Genomic DNA, 22,827 nt, shown 5'->3' with positions numbered 1-22,827 from the left:
CTTCTTACAGCCCTGAAATGAAACAAATAGGGCCCTACTCTGCCTCCAACTGTTGGACCTCTCAATACATTTTAGGACAGTTCTTTTGACGTCCAGAGTATGGAACTTCTGCTCTTCCGGAGTAGAGGGATTTTTTATAGAAGGTTGGGAGGAGTATCTCCTGAGATCTATGGTATTTTGTTGCCACTTTTGGCAGGTAGGCAGGGTCTGGTTTTAATACCAATCTGTCTTGGTATTCTTGGAAAAAAGGTGGATCTATTGACAAGGCCTGGATATCACCCACTCTTCTAGCTGAGGTCAGTGCTACTAAGAGGGCCATTTTAAGTGCTAAGTATTTGAAGGGTATTGTGTCGATCGGCTCAAAGGGGGTCTACCGTTAGGGCGTTTAAGACCAGATTTAGATCCCATGTAGGGACGGAGGGTATGTGGATTGGAGCTATTCGTTCACATGCTGTAATGAATCGAGTTATCCACTTGTTGCCTGCTATATTATGGCCATATAGTGCTCCTAATGCCGATATTTGTACTCTTAGCGTATTTACTGCTAAGCCTAAGTCTTTCCCTTTCTGCAGAAATTCCAAGATTGGGATTATCGGAACTTCTGCTGTATAAGGTACTGTATGGAATTGAAGAAATTTTTTCCATATACTAGTGTAAATTTGGGTTGTGGACTGTTTTCTACTTTGTAGTAGTGTAGTAATTAAAGACTCAGAGAATCCTCTTGTCCTCAGTAACTGCCTCTCAAATTCCACGCCGTCAAGTGCAAGCTGAGCACTTGAGGGTAGAAAAAGGGGCCTTGGGAGAGTAGATTGGGAATCGAAGGAAGGACCCAAGGATCTGTTATTGACATAATCTGCAGCCACGAAAACCACGGTCTTTTTGGCCAGAACGGTGCTATTAAGATTATCCTTGCTTTGTCGTCTCTGATCTTCCGAATTACTTGAGGTAGGAGGATCAATGGAGGGAACGCATACGCCAGGTTGAAATTCCATGGAGCTAGAAAGGCGTCTAGTATGTCTGGGTGATCTGACGGAGATAGGGAGGCAAATGTTTTTATCTGCCTGTTCTCCTTTGTGGCGAAAAGGTCCACCTCGGGTTGTCCCCATAAGGCTACTATGTCCCTGAAGACCTTCTGATTGAGGCACCACTCTCCTTGTCGTAGAGTGTGTCGGCTTAGGAAGTCTGCCTTTTGATTGCTCTCGCCTCTGATATGAAGGGCTGAGAGGGACAAAAAATAGTTTTCTGCTAAGTTTAAAATTCTTGCCGCTGAAGACATCAGAGTCTCTGATCGAGTTCCTCCTTGTCTGTTTATATAGGCCACTGTGGTGGTGTTGTCCGATAGGATCCTGACATGCTTCTGTTGGAGCTGCGGAAGGAAGTTGTATAGAGCATAGAACACTGCAGTCAGTTCTTTTAAATTAGATGAGTACTCGCATTCCTCTCTACTCCACCTTCCCTGATGAAACCCATTCTCCATGTGGGCTCCCCAGCCCTGGGGACTGGCATCGGTGGTTACGATACAGGATGGAACTATAACCCATGGAACTCCTGAACATAAATGGTCATCATCTAACCACCACTCTAGGGAAGTCAAGACTTCTTGTGACAGGGTTATTTTGTTCTGTAAATGACCACTATGTCGCTTATCCTCTTGGAGGATCTGGTGTTGTAGCGTACGGACATGGTACTGGGCCCACCGGACTGCCGGGGTGCAAGAATTTAGTGATCCTAATAGTGACATTGCTCCTCTCAAGGACACATGTGGTCTATCTATAGCTGCTCGTATTTTTTGTTTTGTGAGGGTGATTTTTACCTGAGGTAGTAGACATCTCTGGGTCAAGGAATCTAGTTGAAATCCCAGAAATGTCTGGAGAGATTGTGGATCGAGTCTGGACTTTTGGATATTGATTATCCAGCCAAGGCTCTGAAAAGCGGAGATTGCGTCAGTCACGCGTTCAGTACATTGTTTGACTGAATTCCCAATTATTAGGAAGTCGTCTAAATATGGCATGATCAGTGTGTCCTTTTGGCGAAGGTAGGCCATCACTTCTGCCATCACCTTGGTAAATATTCTTGGTGCCGTGGAAAGCCCGAAGGGCATGGCCGCGTATTGGAAATGACGAATCCTGCCCTCGACTTCCACTGCGACCCTTAGGTATTTCTGGAATCTATTGTGAATAGGGAGATAATAAGCATCTTTTAAATCAATCCCTGCCATTACGCAATTTGGGAAAAGCAGCTTTATAGTGGATCTAATTGATTCCATTTTGAAGTTATAATTTTTTATAAATGAATTAAGCTTCTTTAAATTAATAATGGTTCTAAACGTACCATCTGGTTTAGAAACCAAAAACAGGGGAGAGTAAAAGCCTCTACCCTGTTGTTCCTCAGGGACGTCAACTAAAACTTTTTTAGCTAGTAGGACTCGAATCTCGTCTTCGAGAGCCTTTTGCTGGACTGAGGAATTAAGGCGAGTTATAACAAAGAACTCATAAGGGATCTGAAGGAATTCAATCTTTATTCCTTCCTTGATTATGTTCAAAATCCATGGGCTTAATGTAATTTGTTCCCATTTGGTAAAAAAAATTTTAATCTACCCCCAACTGGTGGGTCTAAACTCTTAATTTTTATCTCTCCTATATGTTGGCCCTCTGAAGATGGTACCCTTCTGCTTTTCGTCTTTCATGGCCCATCTATTCGTTCTGTCCGATTGTCTTCTTCTCCCGAATGGCCGTCTCTTAAAGGTTTTCCTATAAAACGGAATGGGAGAATCACTGAAGGCCTTTTTCCTCTCTTTTGCCTTGGCGAGAATTTCATCTAAGGCTTTCCCGAAGAGGAACTCACCCTCGCATGGGGTTGCACTAATTTTGGATTTTGATTGTGCGTCCCCTTTCCAGCTTTTTATCCACAGCGCACGTCTGGCGTTATTCACCAGGGCTGCCGACCTCGCTGCCAGTCTTAGGGTGTCCGCTGAAGCGTCTGCCATAAAGGCAGCTGCACCTCTTATCAACGGGATGGCTGCACGCAGTTTCTCCCTTGACACTCTTTGCTCAATCTGCTGGTCTAATTGATCTAGCCATACCAGCATTGATCTAGCAGTACATGTGCTGGCTATTGCGGGTTTGAATACCCCGGTAGTGGATTCCCAGGACCTTTTGAGCGAAGATTCTGCCTTTCGGTCTAATGGGTCTGCTAACAATCCTGCGTCCTCGACCGGGATCGAGGTCTGTTTGGAAGTGGAGGATATGACGGCATCCACCTTTGGTATTTTAGTCCATTTTAATAGGTCCTCATCAGTGAACGGATACTTCCGTTTTGAGGCTGATGGGAGAAAACCCCTCTGGTCGTGTTTTTCCCACTCTGTTGATGAGGTCCTTAATTGCCGGTATCACCGGAAATGATCTCCTCTTTTTTTCTGCCAATCCCTCAAACATAATGCCCTGCGCGGTTTGGGCTCCCCTTTCTTCTTCACACCCCATAGTATTTCTAACCGCTTTTACTAGGTTATCTACGCTGTCCAGTGGAAAACATGCGCGTCCTTCCATCTCCGAGGATGACGATGAAGACGTGAATGTGGAGCCTGAGTTTAACTCCTGTTCTTCCTCTGACTCTGAACTAACAACGACCTGTTTCTTATGACTGGACTCTGAGGGAGTGCTGGCGCGGTTGATGGCTTGTATTTCCTCCCTAATTATGGCTCGGATATCTTTAGAAGATATCGTCGACCCCTGCCTGGTCTCTTTCATGCATTGTTTGCAGAGTTTTTTGGGGTAGGAGTCAGGGAGAGGCTCTGAACATAATGCGCATTCTTTATGTTTAGTTTTTTCTTTCTTCTTTGACTGAAGTGGGAGGTCAAAGGTAAAGAGAGGGGGGGGGGGAGGGGGAGGAGGTTAGCTTAATAGGTAGAGTATATACTTTGCACACTCACCCAGTGAAGCTTAATACCGGGTCGGATGGCTGAGACGGTCTGGATCGGGTTTCTGCTGCCTCGCTCCTGCGGGCAGTCTCTGTCCTGGCGCTGCGGTCCCTGGTGGAGTTGCCCCCAGCTGAATCCCCTGCTGGGGTCTGCGACTCTGCGGGGGACGACATGGTTCCATCGTTGCAGCGCTGTTTTATCTTTACTCCTGTCGTGCCCCCGGAAGTCGCCCTGTGTCAGGGCGCATGCGCCACGTCATCGCCATCCTACCCCGGAAGTTCAACCATTACTTCCGGGGTATAGGAGCATCGGGCGCCGGCCAGCTCCTGCGCCACCGCTACTCACACGCGCGGTTCGCGCGCTCATGGCCTCACCTCCCACGCTGTATCCCCACCGATGGGGGGGGTTCTGCCTCCGGATGCCGGACCGGCCCGCTCCCTGATAAGACCGGGCGGCCCTCCCCGGACCCGGTCATCACCACTATGCCACCAGACGAGGGGGGAGCCGTCAAACGGAATCTCCCCCGATGCTGCTTCCGGACCGCAGCCCCTGCCGTTCCCGAGGAGACCGCACAGGCGGATGCATGGCCCAGGTAAGATCCTGCAGGATCCTGCTCCATTTGGAACAGGAAACCAAAACTGAGGAGGAAAGGCGGACCGCCCCTTTTATCTTTCCTGTAGGGTTTCCTGTTCCAAATGGGCGGATCCGATACCTCCAGTGGGTGCTGTCGTGGCGAAGAGTAAAACAAGTCTTTACAATGAGACCAAGATTCACAGGCAGGCGGGGTATCCCAAGGTAACTAAGAGACGAGCTAGGTAGCAGTCCTTCCAGCTAGATAACAAGTCCAAGAACAAGTATACTCAAGCAATGAGTAATCATACAGAGCATCCTTATATACAGAGCAGACAGGAACAAGAGAGATCAACACAGGAAATAAGATGGCCCCCGTTGAGGCTCGTGACTCCATCTTGGATGAGGGCAAAAATGAACTAAACTAAGGGCAAAGCAGAAACTGAGCGACAGACATAAGGCAAGGATTTCAGAGAAACGGATATGTAGGCCAAGTCCTTACAAGTCGTTTAGTTCTTCAATCTACATCCCCAAGTGCCCTGCAAGCCTTAGGCATTCCAAGACTTGTGGAGCAGCCTCTTCCTCACCTACCCCCACAGCCACCAGAGTCACCCAGTGCCTAGTCAGCGAGATGTAACGTCCCTGCCCATGTTTTCTCATCCAGGTGTTAGTGGTGAAATGCCCCCTGGTAGACATAGATTTTTTTATGGAACCAGTGATATGGTCTGCAACATGCTGGTGTAGCGCCTAGTGAAGTAATGGTGACTGGGTAACTCGTACTAGGCAACTGCAATGGCCATCAGCTTTCGGAAACCACCTGTATAAACCAGATGGAAAGTTTGCATTTCCGTTGCCAAGAGATTGGATTGGCCAACAAATTTGTCAAGGATTTCATTCCATTATAACACAGATCACAGGCCAGGAGTAACGCTGAACCACCTGCTGTGATCTTTGGAGCAAACAGCTCTCAGCTGGCCCCTATCTTCCAGACAATTACATGACTGGGTGACCATCAAACGAGGAGGCCGCAGGCTGTTGCTAATAATTAGTTATCGGAACATGAACAATGAGCATACGGAATATGTGTATATATTGCCATAAAATCACTGCTAACTGCACGACAACCCCACACTACTCGCTGCCACCACCAATTTTTTTTTTAATAAATACAGACCGATTGGATGACATTCTTCTTTTGAGGTCCACACCATCAGTCTGTTCCTTCCCTTTCCCTCAGAGTAGCAGTCATATATCAGCCCCCAGGCTCACCCACCCACTTACTTCACCACTTTTGTGCCTGGCTGACGCACTTCATATCCTCAGAATTGCCAACTCTTACCCTGGGAAACTTCAACATCCCCATAAACAGCCCCACCTCCCCAACTGCATCCCAGCTTGTATTGCTAACTACTTCCCTTTGCCTTTCACATCTTTCAATCTCTGAGACACACAAAGACAGTAACACCCTTGATCTGGTCTTTTTTTCGGCTCTGTTCAATCTCCTACCTAGATAACTCACCTCTTCCCCTCTCTGACTAACCACAACTCAGTTTTAGGCAATCCCTAAAAACACATCCGTTTAGGGTGGCCTATCACCTTCCCTAATGAAAGTCCCTTTTTTATATTGCCCATTCTCTACTTCTCAGAACATAATTTGCCAACAAACTCCATGGCACCCAAAAACACTACAAATATTGGCTGGTGACTACCTCAGCCAGCCTTTATCTACCCCCATTTCCTCAAGATAGCTTGACCATGATTGCAAATAAGCACCTGTACTTTGTGTCACCCCCACCTCATTGTACATTGTAATCTCTTACGAACATGGTCATCATTATATCAGTGTGTCAAGAGTGGGAGAAGAGGGTTGCAATGACAATCCAATACAATGGTCAGCACTTTGAACACATTTTAGAAGTGCTCATGAACTTGTAAATAACTCTTAAAATAATAAAGTTACATTAAAACCAAGCACACCATTGTTTTTCTAGTGAAATTCTCAATAAGTTTGATGTGTCACATGACCCTCTTCCCATTGGAAAAAAGAAAGTTAATAATAAATAAGCCGTGTATAAACTTGCGCTAGTTGAATGTGTCCTGGTTAAAAAACATAAAATTGAAAGGAGATATCCTATGAAGAGATCTGTTACCTTTAATGGAGCTAAAACTGGCGAGCACGGAGAAGAGTCTTCAGAAGACAGATAAATGTCCAGGTCCTTCCCAAAGATACTCCCCGACACAGCGATATATAAAGTTACTGAAGCTAAAGGGTGCTACCTCCTAGCATGCCGCCGTCCCGGCCGGTGACTGGCGTGCAGCTGGAGGTATATCACGGCAGGCTGTAGAGGTAACAGCCGCCGCTTGCAAAAGCAGGCCTGCAAGGTCTGAAAACGCTGAAGGACCTTGCGTGACATCACAGTCACGTGGGAGGTCACGTGACAGGCAAAGAAGCGCTATGAGGCGCTGAAGGGGCTAGAATACAATGGATTTGCCATTGTATTCTGGCCCCTTCAGCGCCTCATATCGCTTCTTTGCCTGTCACGTGACCTCCCACATGACTGGGACGTCACGCAAGGTCCTTCAGCAATTTTGGACCTTGCAGGCCTGCTTTTGCAAGCGGCGGCTGTTACCTCTACAGCCTGCCGTGATATACCTCCAGCTGCACACCAGTCACCGACCGGGACGGCGGCATGCTAGGAGGTAGCACCCTTTAGCTCCAGTAACTTTATATATCGCTGTGTCGGGGAGTATCTTTGGGAAGGACCTGGACATTTATCTGTCTTCTGAAGACTCTTCTCCATGCTCGCCAGTTTTAGCTCCATTAAAGGTAACAGATCTCTTCATAGGATATCTCCTTTCAATTTTATGTTTTTTAACCAGGACACATTCAACTAGCGCAAGTTTATACAAGGTTTATTTATTATTATTTTTATGGAGACAATTTGAGTGGTGTGTTGTCTTAATACTTGCCGCTTTGTGCTCTGTGGTTGTACGCCTTAGCGCCATTGGTATATACATACATATATAGAAAAAAGAAAGTTGGATCCAAAACGACAGACTTCAAATTTGCCACGATGGTCACCACCCATCTTGAAAAGTTTCCCCCCTCCCATGTACTAATGTGCCACAAACAGGAAGTTGATATCAACCATTCCCATTTTATTTAGGTGTATCCATATAAATGGCCCACCCTTTACAAGTGGTAAGGTGCAAACCATTTTGAAAAAGGATGGAATCGTGTTCCAGACTACCATTCCATAAAACCCAGAACAAAATGGCATTGAAGAGAGAAAGAACTGTACTCTGTGTGAAAGTGGAAGAAGTATGTTGTTTGATGCAAATCTACCTACAACGTATTGGGGAGAAGACATCATGACAGCTAGCTATCTTCAAAACAGAGTGCCAGGTAAAGCCACAAATAAACTCCATATGAGCTATGGAACTGCAAGAAGCCTGTCCTGAAGCACCTCAGGATATTTGGAAGCAAAACGTTTATGTATTGTCACATGGACCCGTCCTGTGTGACGCGACCAGCAGGCCGGTAACTAATACAACAAGACGCGGCACGTGATATTGTCCTGTGTGACACGGCTCACAGGCCGGTAACTAAAACAACAAGACAAGGGGAAAAGGGAAACAGTTACAACGGTGTGCCCTGCAATAGGGAAAGGGGACGTGGAGACCTTCTGCACTCCCCTGAGTCAGTGTCCCTAAAGCTCCTAACGTTCCCTATGCCAGTTCCGCACCGGGCGCCTATCGCGACCCTGTTGCATAGCACATCCTACACCTATCCCTTGCTGGGGAGCTGGGTGGTGCAGGCACTGGCCCCACCGCTGCACTAATACACACGAAGGAAAAACACAAACGGGGAAACACCACTTAGCTTTACTCTGTTACACTTGCTCCTGGCAACAGAGTCCACCACCAGCATGCAGCTCTCCTCCTGAATCGCTGCCACCAAGCTCTGTCAGAGCTACAAGGAAATCCCCTCTGACTCCTTCCACAACAGGGCTCTGACTGAGCTGCCAGGACCTCTCTCTAGATCCTTCCTCCACCAAGGATGGTTGAAATGAACACTATCACCAACACTGATTGCAACACCTGTGACTCTTTTATAGCAGAGCCAGCAATCACACCTGCATAATAATCAAGTGCACTTAACTAAAGAAACTAGAGTGCAATGATGCTCACCACCACCGGGGCAAACTTAGAACAAACGACACCACAGTGCAATAATCCTAATGGCCACTGGGGGCAAAAACCAACCTTAAGCACAGCTTAGGGAAAAAAAAAAGGTTACCTGGCTTTTTTATCAGTCCTGATCCAGCATGGATCATGACATGTATGTTCCCAAAGAAAAACGTTCAAAGTGGGAATCACATGCAAAGCAAGGTGTCCTGGTGGGCTATAGCGAAACTCAAAAGGGATACAGAATCCTGCACTCCGAGTCCAACACAGTAACAATCAGCAGAGATGTAGTGATTGATGAAAAATCTGTATAGCTCAAATTACATGAAGTTTCAACAGTTACTCAACCTAAGAAGCAAATGAAAGAATCTCAATCATAAAGTGTGGATAAGTTCTGATACCACCTAGGAAGACACAGAAGAACCAACTCAAACTCCAGTCAGGAGATCAGAAAGGCCAAACAAAGGTATCCAAGCTAGACACTTTTCTTATATGGTCAGAAAACTTCCTGAACCAGAGCCACAGTCATGGCAAGAGATGCTAAAACTGCCTGTCCACGAAAAGCAGAAGTGGATAAATGCCGGAAGGAGAAGAAGATCTACTACCCAGCAATGAGAGTTACAGTCAAGCAGTGGGGGCGCTTCTGCACATAGCAACCACAAATTATCCGGATATCACAGCAACAGTTGGAATTCTCTACCAACGTGTAAGCAAGCCACGCCAAAGAGACTGGAATGCAATTAAGAGAATTCTTCAATATCTTAAAAAAACTCAAAGGCTAAATTTTAAGATATATCTGCATCAGGAGATCTCAGTCTCAGAGGTTATGTGAATGCAGATTGGGCTGGAGATTCAAGTGATCGGAAATGAACAAGTTGTTACTTGTTCAAGTTAGGAGAAAATTCAATTTCTTGGTCCAGCAGAAAACAAGTGTCAGTCGCATTATCATCTACAGAAGCAGAATATATGTCTGCTGCTTATGCAAGTCAAGAAGTAATTTGGTTGAAACAGCTTTTGGAAGATTTCGGCAAGCTCAACCAACAGTTATCTATGAGGACAACCAAGGATGCATTAAACTTGGCAGCAGTGAGAAGATTAGTGGAAGGACTAAGCACAATGATGTAAAACATCACCACTTACATGACTTAGTGGAACGTGGTGTACTCAAGCTTGTTAATTGCAAGTCTAACAAGATGATAGCTGATGGTATGACAAAGACATTATCAAGAGCCAAGTTTGTGGACTTCAGAACCGCAAAGGGACTAACAGAATAAGTAGTTGTTGAGTGGGGGTGTTGGAATATGTTTGGTGCAACAACTCCATTACTGTCTGAGTGTTTAGTTGCTAGATTTGTATGCTGTTTATAAAGTAAAAAAAAAAAAACTCCCAGAGGCTCACACAGGGATAGCATGTGACTGTGTTTCCTGTTTTCCTGTGTCTATATATGAGAGAAGCAGCCTGCTGTAGATGATGCACAGATTGAGACACACAAATGATTTATTCCTGTTTAATTAACTTTATCATATATTGTTCCTGAATCAAGAAGCTCTGTTGTCACACGCTTGAAGAGTATCCTGAATAATCCGCTGCCAAAAGTTTGATTTTGCCTCCCATTGAATTCAATGGGGTTCGTATATGTTGAACCGTTGGCGAACTGTTAGGCGAACATCAGGACGTTCGCTGAATCAGATCCGAACCTTGATAGGTTTACTCATCTCTATTTGTAAGCCAAAACCAGGAGTGGGTGATAACTACAGAAGTGATTACGTGTTTCTATTATACTTTTCCTCTGATTTTTCCACTCCTGGTTTTGGTCCAAATAAGTAAAGTTAAGGCCCCATCTCACATAACGAGATCGTTAGCGAGATCTCTGAAACGTCACAGATTTTGTGACACAACAGCGATCTCGCCAACGATCTCGCTATGTGTGACTCATAGCAGCAACCGGCCCCCCCGCTGGATATCTCTGATCGTGCTCGAATGTCCTGGGCCATTTTTAATCATTAGCGTCCCGCTGGCAAGCACGCATCGCTGTGTTTGACGCCGACGAGCGACCTCGTTGGCGACACAGAACTCAGGGACGCAGGCTGGAATTGTTCAGAATAGCTGCTGTGTGACAAGGTACCAACCACCACCGAGGTCATTATACGGATCGCCGTATTGTTACTGCATCGTTGAAAAGATCTGCCTGTTTGGCAGCTTACTAGCGACCATGTAGCGATGCACCAGCGATCCTTGCCAGGTTGTATCGTTGTCAGGATCGCTGGTGCGTTGCTATGTGAAATGGGAACCCTAGAGCCAGCTCATCCAGTCTGTCGTCTTTAGGAGATCTGCTCACTGCCAGGAAGCCACAGTTGAAATGGGAGAGACACACCCATGATGCAATATCCACAGAGAACAGCAAATAATTCCAGTGGATTCTTCCTACTTAGTAATTAAAATCCATTTTATTGTTCCATCTTTAAGATAATCCATTTAGCAGAAATCCTTATTACACACAAGGGGATTGAACAAAGGGCACACTGCTGCTATATGCGTGCAGACAACGCGTTTCGACCTTCTTAGGTCTTCTTCTCTGTCTGGATTAATTTAATGATGGAACAATAAAATGGATTTTAATTGCCAAGTAGGAAGAATCCGCTGGAATTATTTGTTGTTCTCTGTGAATACTCCTAGTTTTGGCTTACAAATACTGATGGTAAACACTGACTAAATACTGAACGTGTGAATGTAGCCTAAGCATAGTAGTAATATGGTCAAACGTGGAAGTAAACTTTACACTGACATCCGAACAAATATTCCTTTGTCCAGTGTAATGAAACTGCAACCAAATATACATAACATATTTTTCACATTGTCTCTTCAGGAGGAAAAAAAGGTAGAACTTTCAGCTGACGAACTCAACAGTTTAATTTCTGATGTAAGTCTACATTTCATTCTTACTCTCAAAGAACTCTACATTCATGGGCACAAATTTAAAATAAGAGTATTTACACAGATTTGTAGGTCGATTTGTCTGGCGGAAAATCCACTTTAAAAAAATCCTAACTTTTTGTTGTGTTTTCCTGAGTTTTTTTTTTTTCTACTTCAATTGATTCAGAAGTCATATTTGGATAATTTGTTGGAAAGCATAAATGCCTCAAGAATTGACATTATGCATCATTTCTCCTGTGGAATAATGTGAAAAAAAATAGCACCATGTGCAGTATAGGTTTATTTTCTCATTGCGATTATTAGGCCGGGATCACACATGCGAGAAACTTGGACGAGTCTTGCATCTTAGGGTGGTTTCACATTTGCGTTTTTTAGCGCTGCGCCTGGTGCGCATGCGTATTGCTCCCCTATATTTAACATGGGTGCACATGGTCTAGCGCATGCACGCATTCGTATGCGTTTTCGTGCGCATGCGGGGTTTTTTAGTGTGCGCCTGACGCAACCTGTTGCATTTTTGGTCCGTCCGACTTGTTTCAAAAAAACGTATGTGCACGTTAGCGCACGGAATGCGCAAAAAAACAGCATTACAGTCTATGGGAACACATGCGTGCGCTAGGACATGCGCACACATGCATTTAAAATCGCATGCGTTTTTGAGTTAACATGGTGACAAACTGGTTAAATCGCATGTGCAAAAAACAGCAAACGCATGCAAAATGCATGATGCATTTTTTGCATGCGTTTGGTATGTGCACGAGGCGCAGCGCAAAAAAAACGCTAGTGTGAAGCTAGCCTTAACACCTGGTGCTGCCGCCGGCACTCAGGAGCGGAGCGTGCGGCTGCATGTATTTCTATGCAGCTGCACGCTCCGATCCGAGTGCCAGCGGCAGTGCCTGGTGTTAAAATCTGAGACTCATTCGAGTTTCTCACATGTGTGATCCCGGCCTTAGAAAGCTTATTCAGAGAGTATTTGGAGTTGTTACTCACATGGATTTTGGAGCAGAATCTCCACATCACAAAATTTTATGCTAACAACTAACATACATTTAGGCAACTTTCATCTAAAAACCACTTTGAAATGCTTTTCTTTTTACTGCGGTTTTGTACAAACATGACTTTAATGTTTTATGCAAATTTGGAACCTTTTTTCAACGTGGCTTTTTTATATGTTTTTTAAGCATAATATAGAGTGTAGGAATTGGATTTTTATTTTGCTTCTGCCACAAAAACCTAGTCAAATACTACAATAAAAACTGTGGTAAAAATGCAGATTTTGCCACGATTTATGCATGAAAGCATTTCAATGAATTATCAATGCTTTTTTACACAGTAAAAAAAAGCAAGAAGAAAATGTGACTAACTCAAATTAATGAGAAGCTTGTTTAAGCATTTTCTAAAAGTACATTTTGATGCGGAATCCGTGCCAATAACCGCATCAAAGAACTCAAAGAATGTAAAATCTTCTGTTTACAGATGTTTGAAACAGAGCCAACTAGTCTGAAAATCACTATTGCAAAGATGAAATTGAATGAGGAAAATGAAACTATGACAATTGTAATGAAATTGCAAGGTTTTTCTTCAAAATCAGAGAAATGTGTCTTGGAAGTTACATTTGTAAGTAATGAATGTTTGTTTAAAAACCTAATCTAGTTGTGTTAGTAGGGTTTCTATGTCAATTAAAGGCTATTGTCATGCAATTTGCTATCTAAAAAGTATAGTATGAATACAGGGCAAAATAAATAGCCCTAGCCATGAAGTCCTTGAGGTACGATATGATGTAGGTTTTACAGGTAAATTTAGGACCTGAACCAAACAAGACTGTGGGCCTGACTCATTAAGGCTGGTTTCACATTTGCGTTTTTTAGCGCTGGAAAAAAAACGCACACCTGCGCATGCGTTTTTTCCCCTATATTTAACATGGGTGCGCATACCTGCGCGCTGGTAAGCGCATGTATGTGATTTTCATGCGCTGCGTTTTTTTGGGGTGTGCGTTGGGATTTTCCAGACGCAGCATGTTGCATTTTTTGGCCCTGCAAAAAAGCGCATGCGCACATATGCGCACGTTTTGCGCTAAAAATGGCCATTATAGCCTATGGATGCGCATATGTGCGCACTGGCATGCTCATGTATGCGTTTTTTTACATATGCGTTTTTTTTAAACCATGGAATTTAGGGGTTTGGGTTAGAGTTAGGGTTAGTTAAGGGGGTTTAGGGTTAGGGTTATGATCAGGGTCAGGGTTAGGGTTGGGGTTTGGGTCAGGGTTAAGTATGGTTTTGTTAAGGATTAGGGTCATGGTTAGGGTCAGGATTAGGGTTAAGTATGGTTTTGTTAAGGGTTAGGGTCAGGGTTAGGGTTAAGTATGGTTTTGTTAAGGGTTAGGGTCAGGGTTAGGGTTAGGGTCAGGGTTAGGGTTAAGTATGGTTTTGTTAAGGATTAGGGTCAGGGTTAGGATTAGGGTTAAGTATGGTTTTGTTAAGGGTTAGGGTCAGGGTTAGGGTTAGGGTCAGGGTTAAGTATGGTTTTGTTAAGGATTAGGGTCAGGGTTAGGGTCAGGGTTAGGGTTAGTTAGGGTTTAGGGTTTGGGTTAGGGTTAAGTATGATTTGGTTAAGGGTTAGGGTTAGGGTCAGGGTTAGGGTTAGGGTCAGGGTTAGTAAAGTCATGGTTTGGGTAGTGTGAGGGGCCACCTAAAAATGTTGGAAAAAAACGCAGACGCGGTAAAAACGCGCTAAAAACGCATACAAACGCGCAAAAACGCTGCGTTTTTTTCCTGCATGCGCACAAAAATGCTTGAAAAAAACGCAGCGTTTGTATGCGTTTTTTTAATGCGTTTTTTTGCGGGAAAAACGCGCTGCAAAAAAAAGCAAGTGTGAAACTAGCCTAAGACTGATATTTTGCACAGTTTTAAAGGTAATCTGTCACCAAGTTTTTGCAATGTAATCTGAGAGCAGCATGATATAGGGGAACAGAGCCTGATTTTAGCAATATGTCACTTACTTGGCTGTGTTTGCTGTTTTAATACATTCTGTGCTTTATCGGCAGGAGGTCATCAGTACAGGACAGCTGTCCTGTGTCTCCTAGTCTAACCACGCCTGCAGCACTGATTAGCAGCCCACTGTCACTAAGCAATGGACACAGAAAGCTGCTAATCAGTGGTGTGGGCAGTTATATACTGCTCAACATCTCAGGTCTTCTTAAAGGGAATCTGTCACCTACCCTTTGTCGGGCGATGAAAACGAGGTCGGTCCGGTCCGATGGGCGGTGTTCCCGATGTGTGCCGCCTCCCCATCCTTGCCCGCCGTCCGCAGGTTATTGCTGAATTGGAGTAGGTGTACGCCTTTTTTTGCACGTGCACTAAGCATTCAGAGCTAGCGCATGCGCAGTATGCTTTGCCCAACTGCGGGCAAAGCCGAAAAGCCGGACTGCGCGTGCGCCGGTTAACTAAGCCCCGGAACACAGCAAAATACTTCCGGTGACAGATTACCCCATGCCCTTCAACCCAGCAGCATTTGCATACATATGACTAAATTACCTGCCTAACCAGCTCTGTTATTCAGTTTATTTAATGTTTAAAAAATGCATTTATAAGGTCTGCTTTTCGTATGTTAATTAGAGCTTTGACTAGTCGATGGGGCATTAGTTTCCCAAAACTAGTCAGCTCTTTCCATATTATCACACCAATGTGGGCATCTCTGAAATCAGGGACTCAGTTCCTACCTCATCCTGTTGTTAGTCTAGTCAGTAGCAAAAACTTAATGAATTAGGAATAGCTTACAACTGGTGAAAGTCTTTGCCAGACATGTTACTAATATATTTTGATGATAATTTATGCCACTAAAATTTGCATATATTTTTATTAATTTGTCGACTTTGCTACATGCACTTTGGGGAAGCTGGTTGCTACTGGTATAGTGAAAGCAGGTTGCGGGATGCAGTGACAGACAGAAGGCAGAGCAATGGTTAACAAATTTGACAGTTTTAATTTAACAGGAGGTTAACTCCTCGCAGGGAGATGAAGGGTTAACTGGGGGAATAGCAGTCCAATTATAAAGGATATGAAGAGTTAATAAACAAAGTGACAGCAGTTCTTTGGTGCACTTATCGTGTCAAGAGTTTTTCAGACAGCAGGCACTACTTGGGGGTTGATAGCGCCGGCAATGGCTGGCGCAGTATTCGGCAAAGGAGATTCTGTGGGCAACGATAGTCAATCTTCTGGCGGCAGTGGTCAGTCTCCGGCACCTTCCACTGAGCCCCTAGTCCATGAGCATATGCGGCCAAAACCAACAAGGCCGCAGCACTATCACTGTCCACCATGGGCAGGCAGGGATATGCTGGTAAGGTGGGCCACAGACGTCTATCCATTAGCCGGTTCTCTCTCTGTGGCACCTGCGCTGTACTCACAGTAACGACACGCACGGCACTTCGCTTTCAGCCAGTTACCGGGCACACTGCGCTTCTCCCTCTGTAATCCCCGATGGTGACAGCGGAAGTACCAATACACAGGTCGGCGCAGTACCATTGCTCAAGGGAGAGAGACCACCTCTTTCTCTTCTGTGCGCTGCCTGCTCCCGCCAAGACTGACTGCTTCTGCGCGCATTGTCACTGTACTCTCTCAGTCACGCCCCTTGCTTCTGAGTGCAAAGGCCTGTCTGGTCTCTTACTTCTTCGCCCAGACAACAGGGGAGACAGCCCGACAGTTCCAGACCCGGCAGGTACCCATGGCCCAGTTCTCCTTCTTACACTCCACCTCTCCTTTAGCTTGACATTCCATGGGCACGAGATCTTGCAGCAAATGTGGACACTCCTCCATCTCTTGGATGATTAGTTGCCAAATAAATTGGTCCTGTTCATAACAATTGGGTGGTATTCCAGCTGTGGTTCGCTCTGTGCAACGTAAATCAGGTTGACTAGCCATATATGGTTGGGTAGTAGAGTCAGGTTGAGGGGGAAAGGGCGCGGATGTGCCCAGGATCAATGGAGCAGCCATCTTGGGATTTTCAGGCTCTTGTACCTCTTCTGGTTCAATGTGGAAAAAATTCTTATTCACAGTCGGGTATTGTAGAAGGGAGTGCTTTGGGGACGTTTCACTCCCTCTCCAAGTGATCTGGGTCTCATGACAAACAATGGTGTAGCATATTTCGATGGACCACTTGAGTGGGAATCATAGAATCGTAGAGTTGGAAGTGACCTCCTGGGCCATCTGGCCCAACCCCCTGGGCCATCTGGCCCACCCCCCTGCTGTCTGTCCAGCCTGTTTGAAGACTTCTATTGAAGGAGAACTCACCACCTCTCGTGGCAGCCTGTTCCAATCATTGATCACTCTGTCAAAAAGTCTTTTCTAATATCTGATCTGTGTCTCCTCCCATTCAGTTTCATCCCATTGCTTTTAGTCTTTCCTTGTGCAAATGAGAATAAAGATGATCCTTCTACAATGTGACAGCCCTTGAGATATTTGTAGACAGCTATTAAGTCTCCTCTCAGTCTTCTCTACTGCAAGCTAAACATTTCCAAATCCTGCAACCTTTCCTCATAAGACAGGGTTTGCAGACCGGTCACCATTCTGGTCTCTCTTTTCTGAACTTGCTCCAGTTTGTTTATGCTGGCAGTATTGCTATTGACATCTTTAGATTCAGGCCAGTCGCATTTTATTCCTCACCAGATCCATTAGAATTCAAGACAAGGACTCCAGGAACGTTCTTAAAATAAAGGCACGCTTTCAGGGTTCGTACCGAACATCTACTTTTCCAGGAAGTTCATGACACTATTGGGGTTTGGCACCCCGAACGTCGGGTGTTTTCCATGCTGTCTTCTGTATGACAGCATGAGAAACACCAGCGTCTCTGATCGGCAGTAAGATTATTGCTACCAGTCAGCACACTTTGGTTCCCACGCTGTCAGATGAGTACTACTCCCATCAGTCTACACCTACTGTCACTGATAACAGCGAGACCAAGCTTCAGCTGATGCGAGTATTCATCAGCTGGCACCTGCACTATAAATAAATATTTTTTTTTAAAAAATGATGTCGGATTTATCATGGCTGGTTATCAAGAATAGATGTGTCCCAATGATATTTTTTCATTATTTAATCCCTTTACCCCCAAGGGTGGTTTGCATGTTAGTGGCCAGACCAGTTTTTACAATTCTGACCACTGTTCCTTTATGACGTAATAACTCTGGAATACTTCCATGGATCCTGGTGATTCTGACATTGTTTTTTGTGACATATTGTAACTCATGATAGTGGTAAAATTGCTTTGATATAACTTGAGTTTATTTGTGAAAAAAACGGAAATTTGGCGAAAATTTGGAAAATTTTGCAATTTTCCAACTTTGAATTTTCATGCCCTTAAATCACAGAGCTATATCACATTAAATACTTAATAAGTAACATTTTCCACATATTTACTTTACATCAGAATAATTTTGGAGCCCAAATATTTTTTGTTAGGAAGCTATAAGGGTTAAAAGTTTTTTCTTTTAGGGACCACATCACATTTGAAATCACTTTGAAGGGGTCTATATGATAGAAAATACCCAAAAATGACACCATTCTAAAAACTGCACCCCTGAAGGTGCTCAAACAACATTCAAGAAGTTTATTAACCCTTCAGGTGCTTTACAGGAATTTTTGGAATGTTTAAAAAAATGAGCATTTAACTTTTTTTTCATAAGCAATTTAGTAGAGATCCAATTTTTTTATTTTACCAAGGGTAACAGAAGAAATTGGACCACAAAAATTGTTGTGCAATTTGTCCTGAGTATGCTGATACCCCATATGTGGGGGTAAACCTCTGTTTGGATGCAAGGCAGAGCTTGAAAGGGAAGGAGTACCGTTTTACTTTTTCAACGCAAAATTGGCTGGCATTAGGATCAGACACCATGCCACGTTTGGAGAGCCACTGATGTGCGCAAACAGTAGAAACCCTCCACAAGTGACACCATTTTAGAAACTAGACCCCCTAAGGAACTTATCTAGATGTGTGGTGACTGATGAGCATTTTGAACCCCCAAGTGCTTCACAGAAGTTTATAACGTAGAGCAGTAAAAATAAAAAATCATTTTTTTCACAAAAATGATATTTTCGCCCCCAATTTTTTTATTTTCACAAGGTTAACAGGAGAAATTGCATCCCAAAAATTGTTTTCCAATTTGTCCTGAGTACGCCGATACCTCATATGTGGGGGTAAATCACTGTTTGGGCGCACCGCAGAGCTCGGAAGGAAAGGAGCACCATATGACTTTCAGGGTAAATCACAGTGATCGAAATGAACCAATAGAAAAAAAATCTCCTATTGTTGCCGGGTACCGGCCATCAGATCTTGGCGGGAGCACTGCACATGCACCCACCATTTTCTCCTGAAAGCAGAAGCCGGCGGCCCGGGGGACATTAGGGGGGCCTGCAGGGAAAGCGAAGGTACCGTAGAGTGATCGCGGGACCAGGGGACCCTATTTCTCTCTCCTCTGATGTGCAATCACATCAAAGGAGAGAGAAATTAAATGGAAAATCTGCTTTTTTTGCGGTCGTATTTATACCGTTAATAACGGCGATCACAACACCGGGTCAGTAAAAATCGACCCGAAACATGTTCTCTGGGGTCTCGGCTACCCCTGTCAGCCGAGACCCCAGAGAAATTCTGACGCTGGGGGGCGCTATAACTTTAAACCTCAGCGCAATTAAGGTACCCTTAACTCCTGCCATTAAAGGCATATCAGCAGTTGTTAAGGGGTTAAATGTAACTCATCATTCTCCATTGCTTGCGCTGATCGCTGGCAGAGCAGGGGAGAATGATGAGAGCCGTATTCAGCACCCGAAGCCAGGGAACAGCGCTTACTGCAACGCTTCTTCCCTGGCGCCCGTCCGTGTGGTACTGATGGGGCATACACATGCCACACGTGTGCCGCAAGTATTACACACACGGACACTGACATCTCCAGTACCAGAAATATCAGGATGTGTGAAAGAGGCATTGTAGCGGGTTTTATGTTTGACAGCTGTCACACGCTTAAAGACACTTTTTATTGCAGAAAATAGTTTTTGCATCACCATATTTTGAGAGCTATAATTTTTCCATATTTTGGATCACAGAGTCATGTGAGGTCCTATTTTTTGCAGGATGAGCTGACATTTTTATTGGCACCATTTTTGGGCACATGACATTTTTTGATCACTTTCTATTCTGATTTTTGTGAGACAGAATGAGCAAAAATCAGCAATTCATGAATTTCTTTTGGGGGGATGTTTATACTGTTCCGTTTCTGGTAAAATTGATAAGGCAGTTTTATTCTTTGGGTCATTACGATTACAGCGATACCTCATTTGTATCTTTTTTTATGTTTTAGCACTTTTATCTAGTAACAACTATTTTATAGAAAAAATAATCCTTTTTGCATCACTTTATTCTGACAGCTATAACTTTTTTTATTTTTTGCTCATGATGGTGTATGGTGGGACTCATTTTTTGTGGGACAAGATGACTCTTTTAGCGGTACCATGTTTATTTATATCTGTCTTTTTGATCGCGCGTTATTCCACTTTTTATTTGGCGGTATGATGATAAACCATTGTTTTTTATGGTGTTTACTAAAGGGCTTAACTAGTGGGAAAGTTTAATAGGTCGGATCATTACAGATGCTGCAATACCAAATGTGTACTTTTATTATTTAGATTTTTTTTCATTCATATATTTATTTAGTGATAGAATAAATATTGATTTTGTATTTTTTTTTTAAATATTTTTACAATTATTTAATTTTTTTCTTTTTTTTTTTTTACTTTATTCTAACTTTTACACTTTGTCCCAATATGGGACTGTAGGGTTAGTAGGCCGGACTGGGGGGTGGTCCCTCTTTTACCGCACAGAGACATAACAGACAATTTGGAGGGAGGTTTCGGGTGCAACAGGTCCAAGTTTTATTCTCTCGCCGTCCACCTGACGGCCTCTCAGCACACCGCAATTCTCTTCAAGGCCCTCCGGTAGCAATACACTTTATCACACCGTATTCTTCACCAGGGACGTATATATACGTGCCGTCCCTTTTCGCTTATTGACACTCCTGACAGGTCCGTCACTGTGGCCGCCTTAGGCCCGTAAACTAACAGTAATTTTACTGGTCAGACGTCTTCCTCAATACGGTATGCTTTACCTCTATGCCTCGTCTATATTGCGGTCTTCGTGTCAGTACCACCCCCCTGACTTTCTCTCTCCTCAGTCCCCCTAGTTGGGTTTTCCTCACAGTGCCACAACTGTCACAGTGTCCTCGTCACTTGAGCTCCCCCTGGGGACTGGAACTTTCTGGAACCCTCCTGTCAAATTTATATCTTTCCCGCTTCCCTCTAACTCTGCCCCCCATGACCAACGGTTTCTTAAGCCCTAAGCTGATGTCGAGTCCTATACTCACACTCCTCCCTGCCCTCTAATGGTCAACCCAAGGTACTGCACGGCGACTACACTTTCCTAGCTGTTTCCCCACTGTTAAAACTGAAACCTGTCTAAACTGTGCAAACCTTCCTTTCTCTATTCTGACAAGTCCGTCCGTCCGTCCGTCCATCAGGTCACCTTCCCTACAGGACAATTATTTTTTGCAGGCTGATCGCTTCTATAGCATGCAGATGAAGCAGCATCTGCTTGCTATAGAAGCCGTTAGCGCTGCACTTTAGTGCACACTGACCTGAAAGACATCCTGATCATGCACTAAAGTTTCTCAGCTCTGGTATCCCAGATGTCATCATGGCAACATCGGGTTACTATGGCAGTGATCGGGACCCCGTGCCATGCCACGGGATCTCCGATCCAAAGACAGAGGGGCTGTCAGCCCTCTACCTGCTCCCGGAATGCTGCAATTGTGTTCGATCGCAGCATTTTGGGGTTAAAGTGCCGGGAGCAGTACATGACCACTCCTGGCACTTAGTGCCAGGTGTCAGCTGTGAGAATCAGCTGACATCTGGCCGCGATCGGCCGCACACCACCCGTGTTCGCGGCCAATCGCTAAGACATACTATTACATCCATGGTCAAATTGTCCCAGTGCACATGGACAGAATAGCACATCTGATGTCAGAAAAGGCTTAAATAAATAATTTTAAAAAAAGGTGTGGGGTCTCCCCCTAAATATTTATAAACCAGCCTTAAAAGTGCAGCCCTGAGATCAGAGAGTTCTCCACAGTTCACTGTGAGAATTTTTTTCTGTGAACTCACCGAGCTCAGCACTGCACCGTGAGAATTTTCTCATGATGCAAGTAGTGATGGGAGCGCAGCCTCAGCGACCTGCGGTAACCTCGATGGCATCACCACTATTCTTTGATGCTGCAATCACAGCAGCTCATTCTCTCTTGGTTTTAAGCCTGGATGGTCACACTTTGGCACTGTCCAGGTTGAAAAACAAATTTTGCTTACATGGATTATGGAGTAGGACAGTATGTTGGACAGGTGACAGATATTTTTTTTATTTTGCTTTTTTTTACAGGAGACCAGGGCCTCAATGGAATGGGCGTTAGGTGAGAATTGTTGTTGATTATTTTCTAATTTTTTTACAGGGGACGAAGGCTTCAGTGGAATAGGCATAAGGTGAGTATAACTTTTTTAAAATATAAAAGTAAAAACAGCATGTATTTTTATTTCAAATAAAAGACTTTATTCTCGCTCTGTGTTTATTTACAATATGACTATGGGGTTAATAATGGATAGGTGTCTTATGGACTCACCATTTATTACATATGGGCTTGATGTCATCTAAGAATAGAAAGGTGACATCAACCCCACAAATAGGACCCCATTTGCCACTGCCAAAATTGATGCATCTAAAAGATCCGCCTTTTTTGAGCTGACTGCTTGCTGGTGGGACTAATATCAATGGCCCCTTACCAGCTTGAGAATACCAGCCCCCAGCTGTCTGCTTTAGCTTGGCTGGTTGACAAAAATGCGGGGATCTCATGACATTTTTTAAATTATTTAAATAATTTAAAAAACTGTGTGGGGACCCCATTTTTATATTTATTTATTGCACAGGCACTGACTGAAAAATACTTCCATCAGCTGACACCTGTGACTCTCCTCACTCATTAGCCTTCTCCACTTAAACTCTCTGGACTTCTTCCTGTCACTAACCCACAATCCTCATTATGGGCCATCCCTAAAGTTAACCCTGTCATAATGCTCTGTATCACTGTTGCTTGTCAAACTTAACCTTTCACCCAGTTCTGCACAACAGTAAAAAAGGA

At 44.3% G+C, this 22,827-nt stretch overlaps 1 protein-coding gene across 1 annotated transcript in view; it reads left to right on the top strand.

Annotated features, from left to right (window-relative positions):
* Positions 1-22,827, top strand: part of LOC141059050 (uncharacterized) — a 144,810-nt gene that overhangs the window by 101,671 nt on the left and 20,312 nt on the right. The window contains exons 10-11 of the mRNA XM_073555259.1: positions 11,541-11,594; positions 13,082-13,222. Of these exons, the coding sequence (XP_073411360.1) occupies positions 11,541-11,594; positions 13,082-13,222 (195 nt within the window). The remainder of the gene's footprint in view (positions 1-11,540; positions 11,595-13,081; positions 13,223-22,827) is intronic.

Source organism: Dendrobates tinctorius, unplaced genomic scaffold (genome assembly GCF_039654945.1).
Source record: "Dendrobates tinctorius isolate UK_male_01 unplaced genomic scaffold, ASM3965494v1 ptg000223l, whole genome shotgun sequence".
Classification (NCBI taxonomy): domain Eukaryota; kingdom Metazoa; phylum Chordata; class Amphibia; order Anura; family Dendrobatidae; genus Dendrobates; species Dendrobates tinctorius.
The sequence above is the reverse complement of the archived record's forward strand: the minus strand, read 5'-3'. Positions and strand labels throughout refer to the sequence as shown.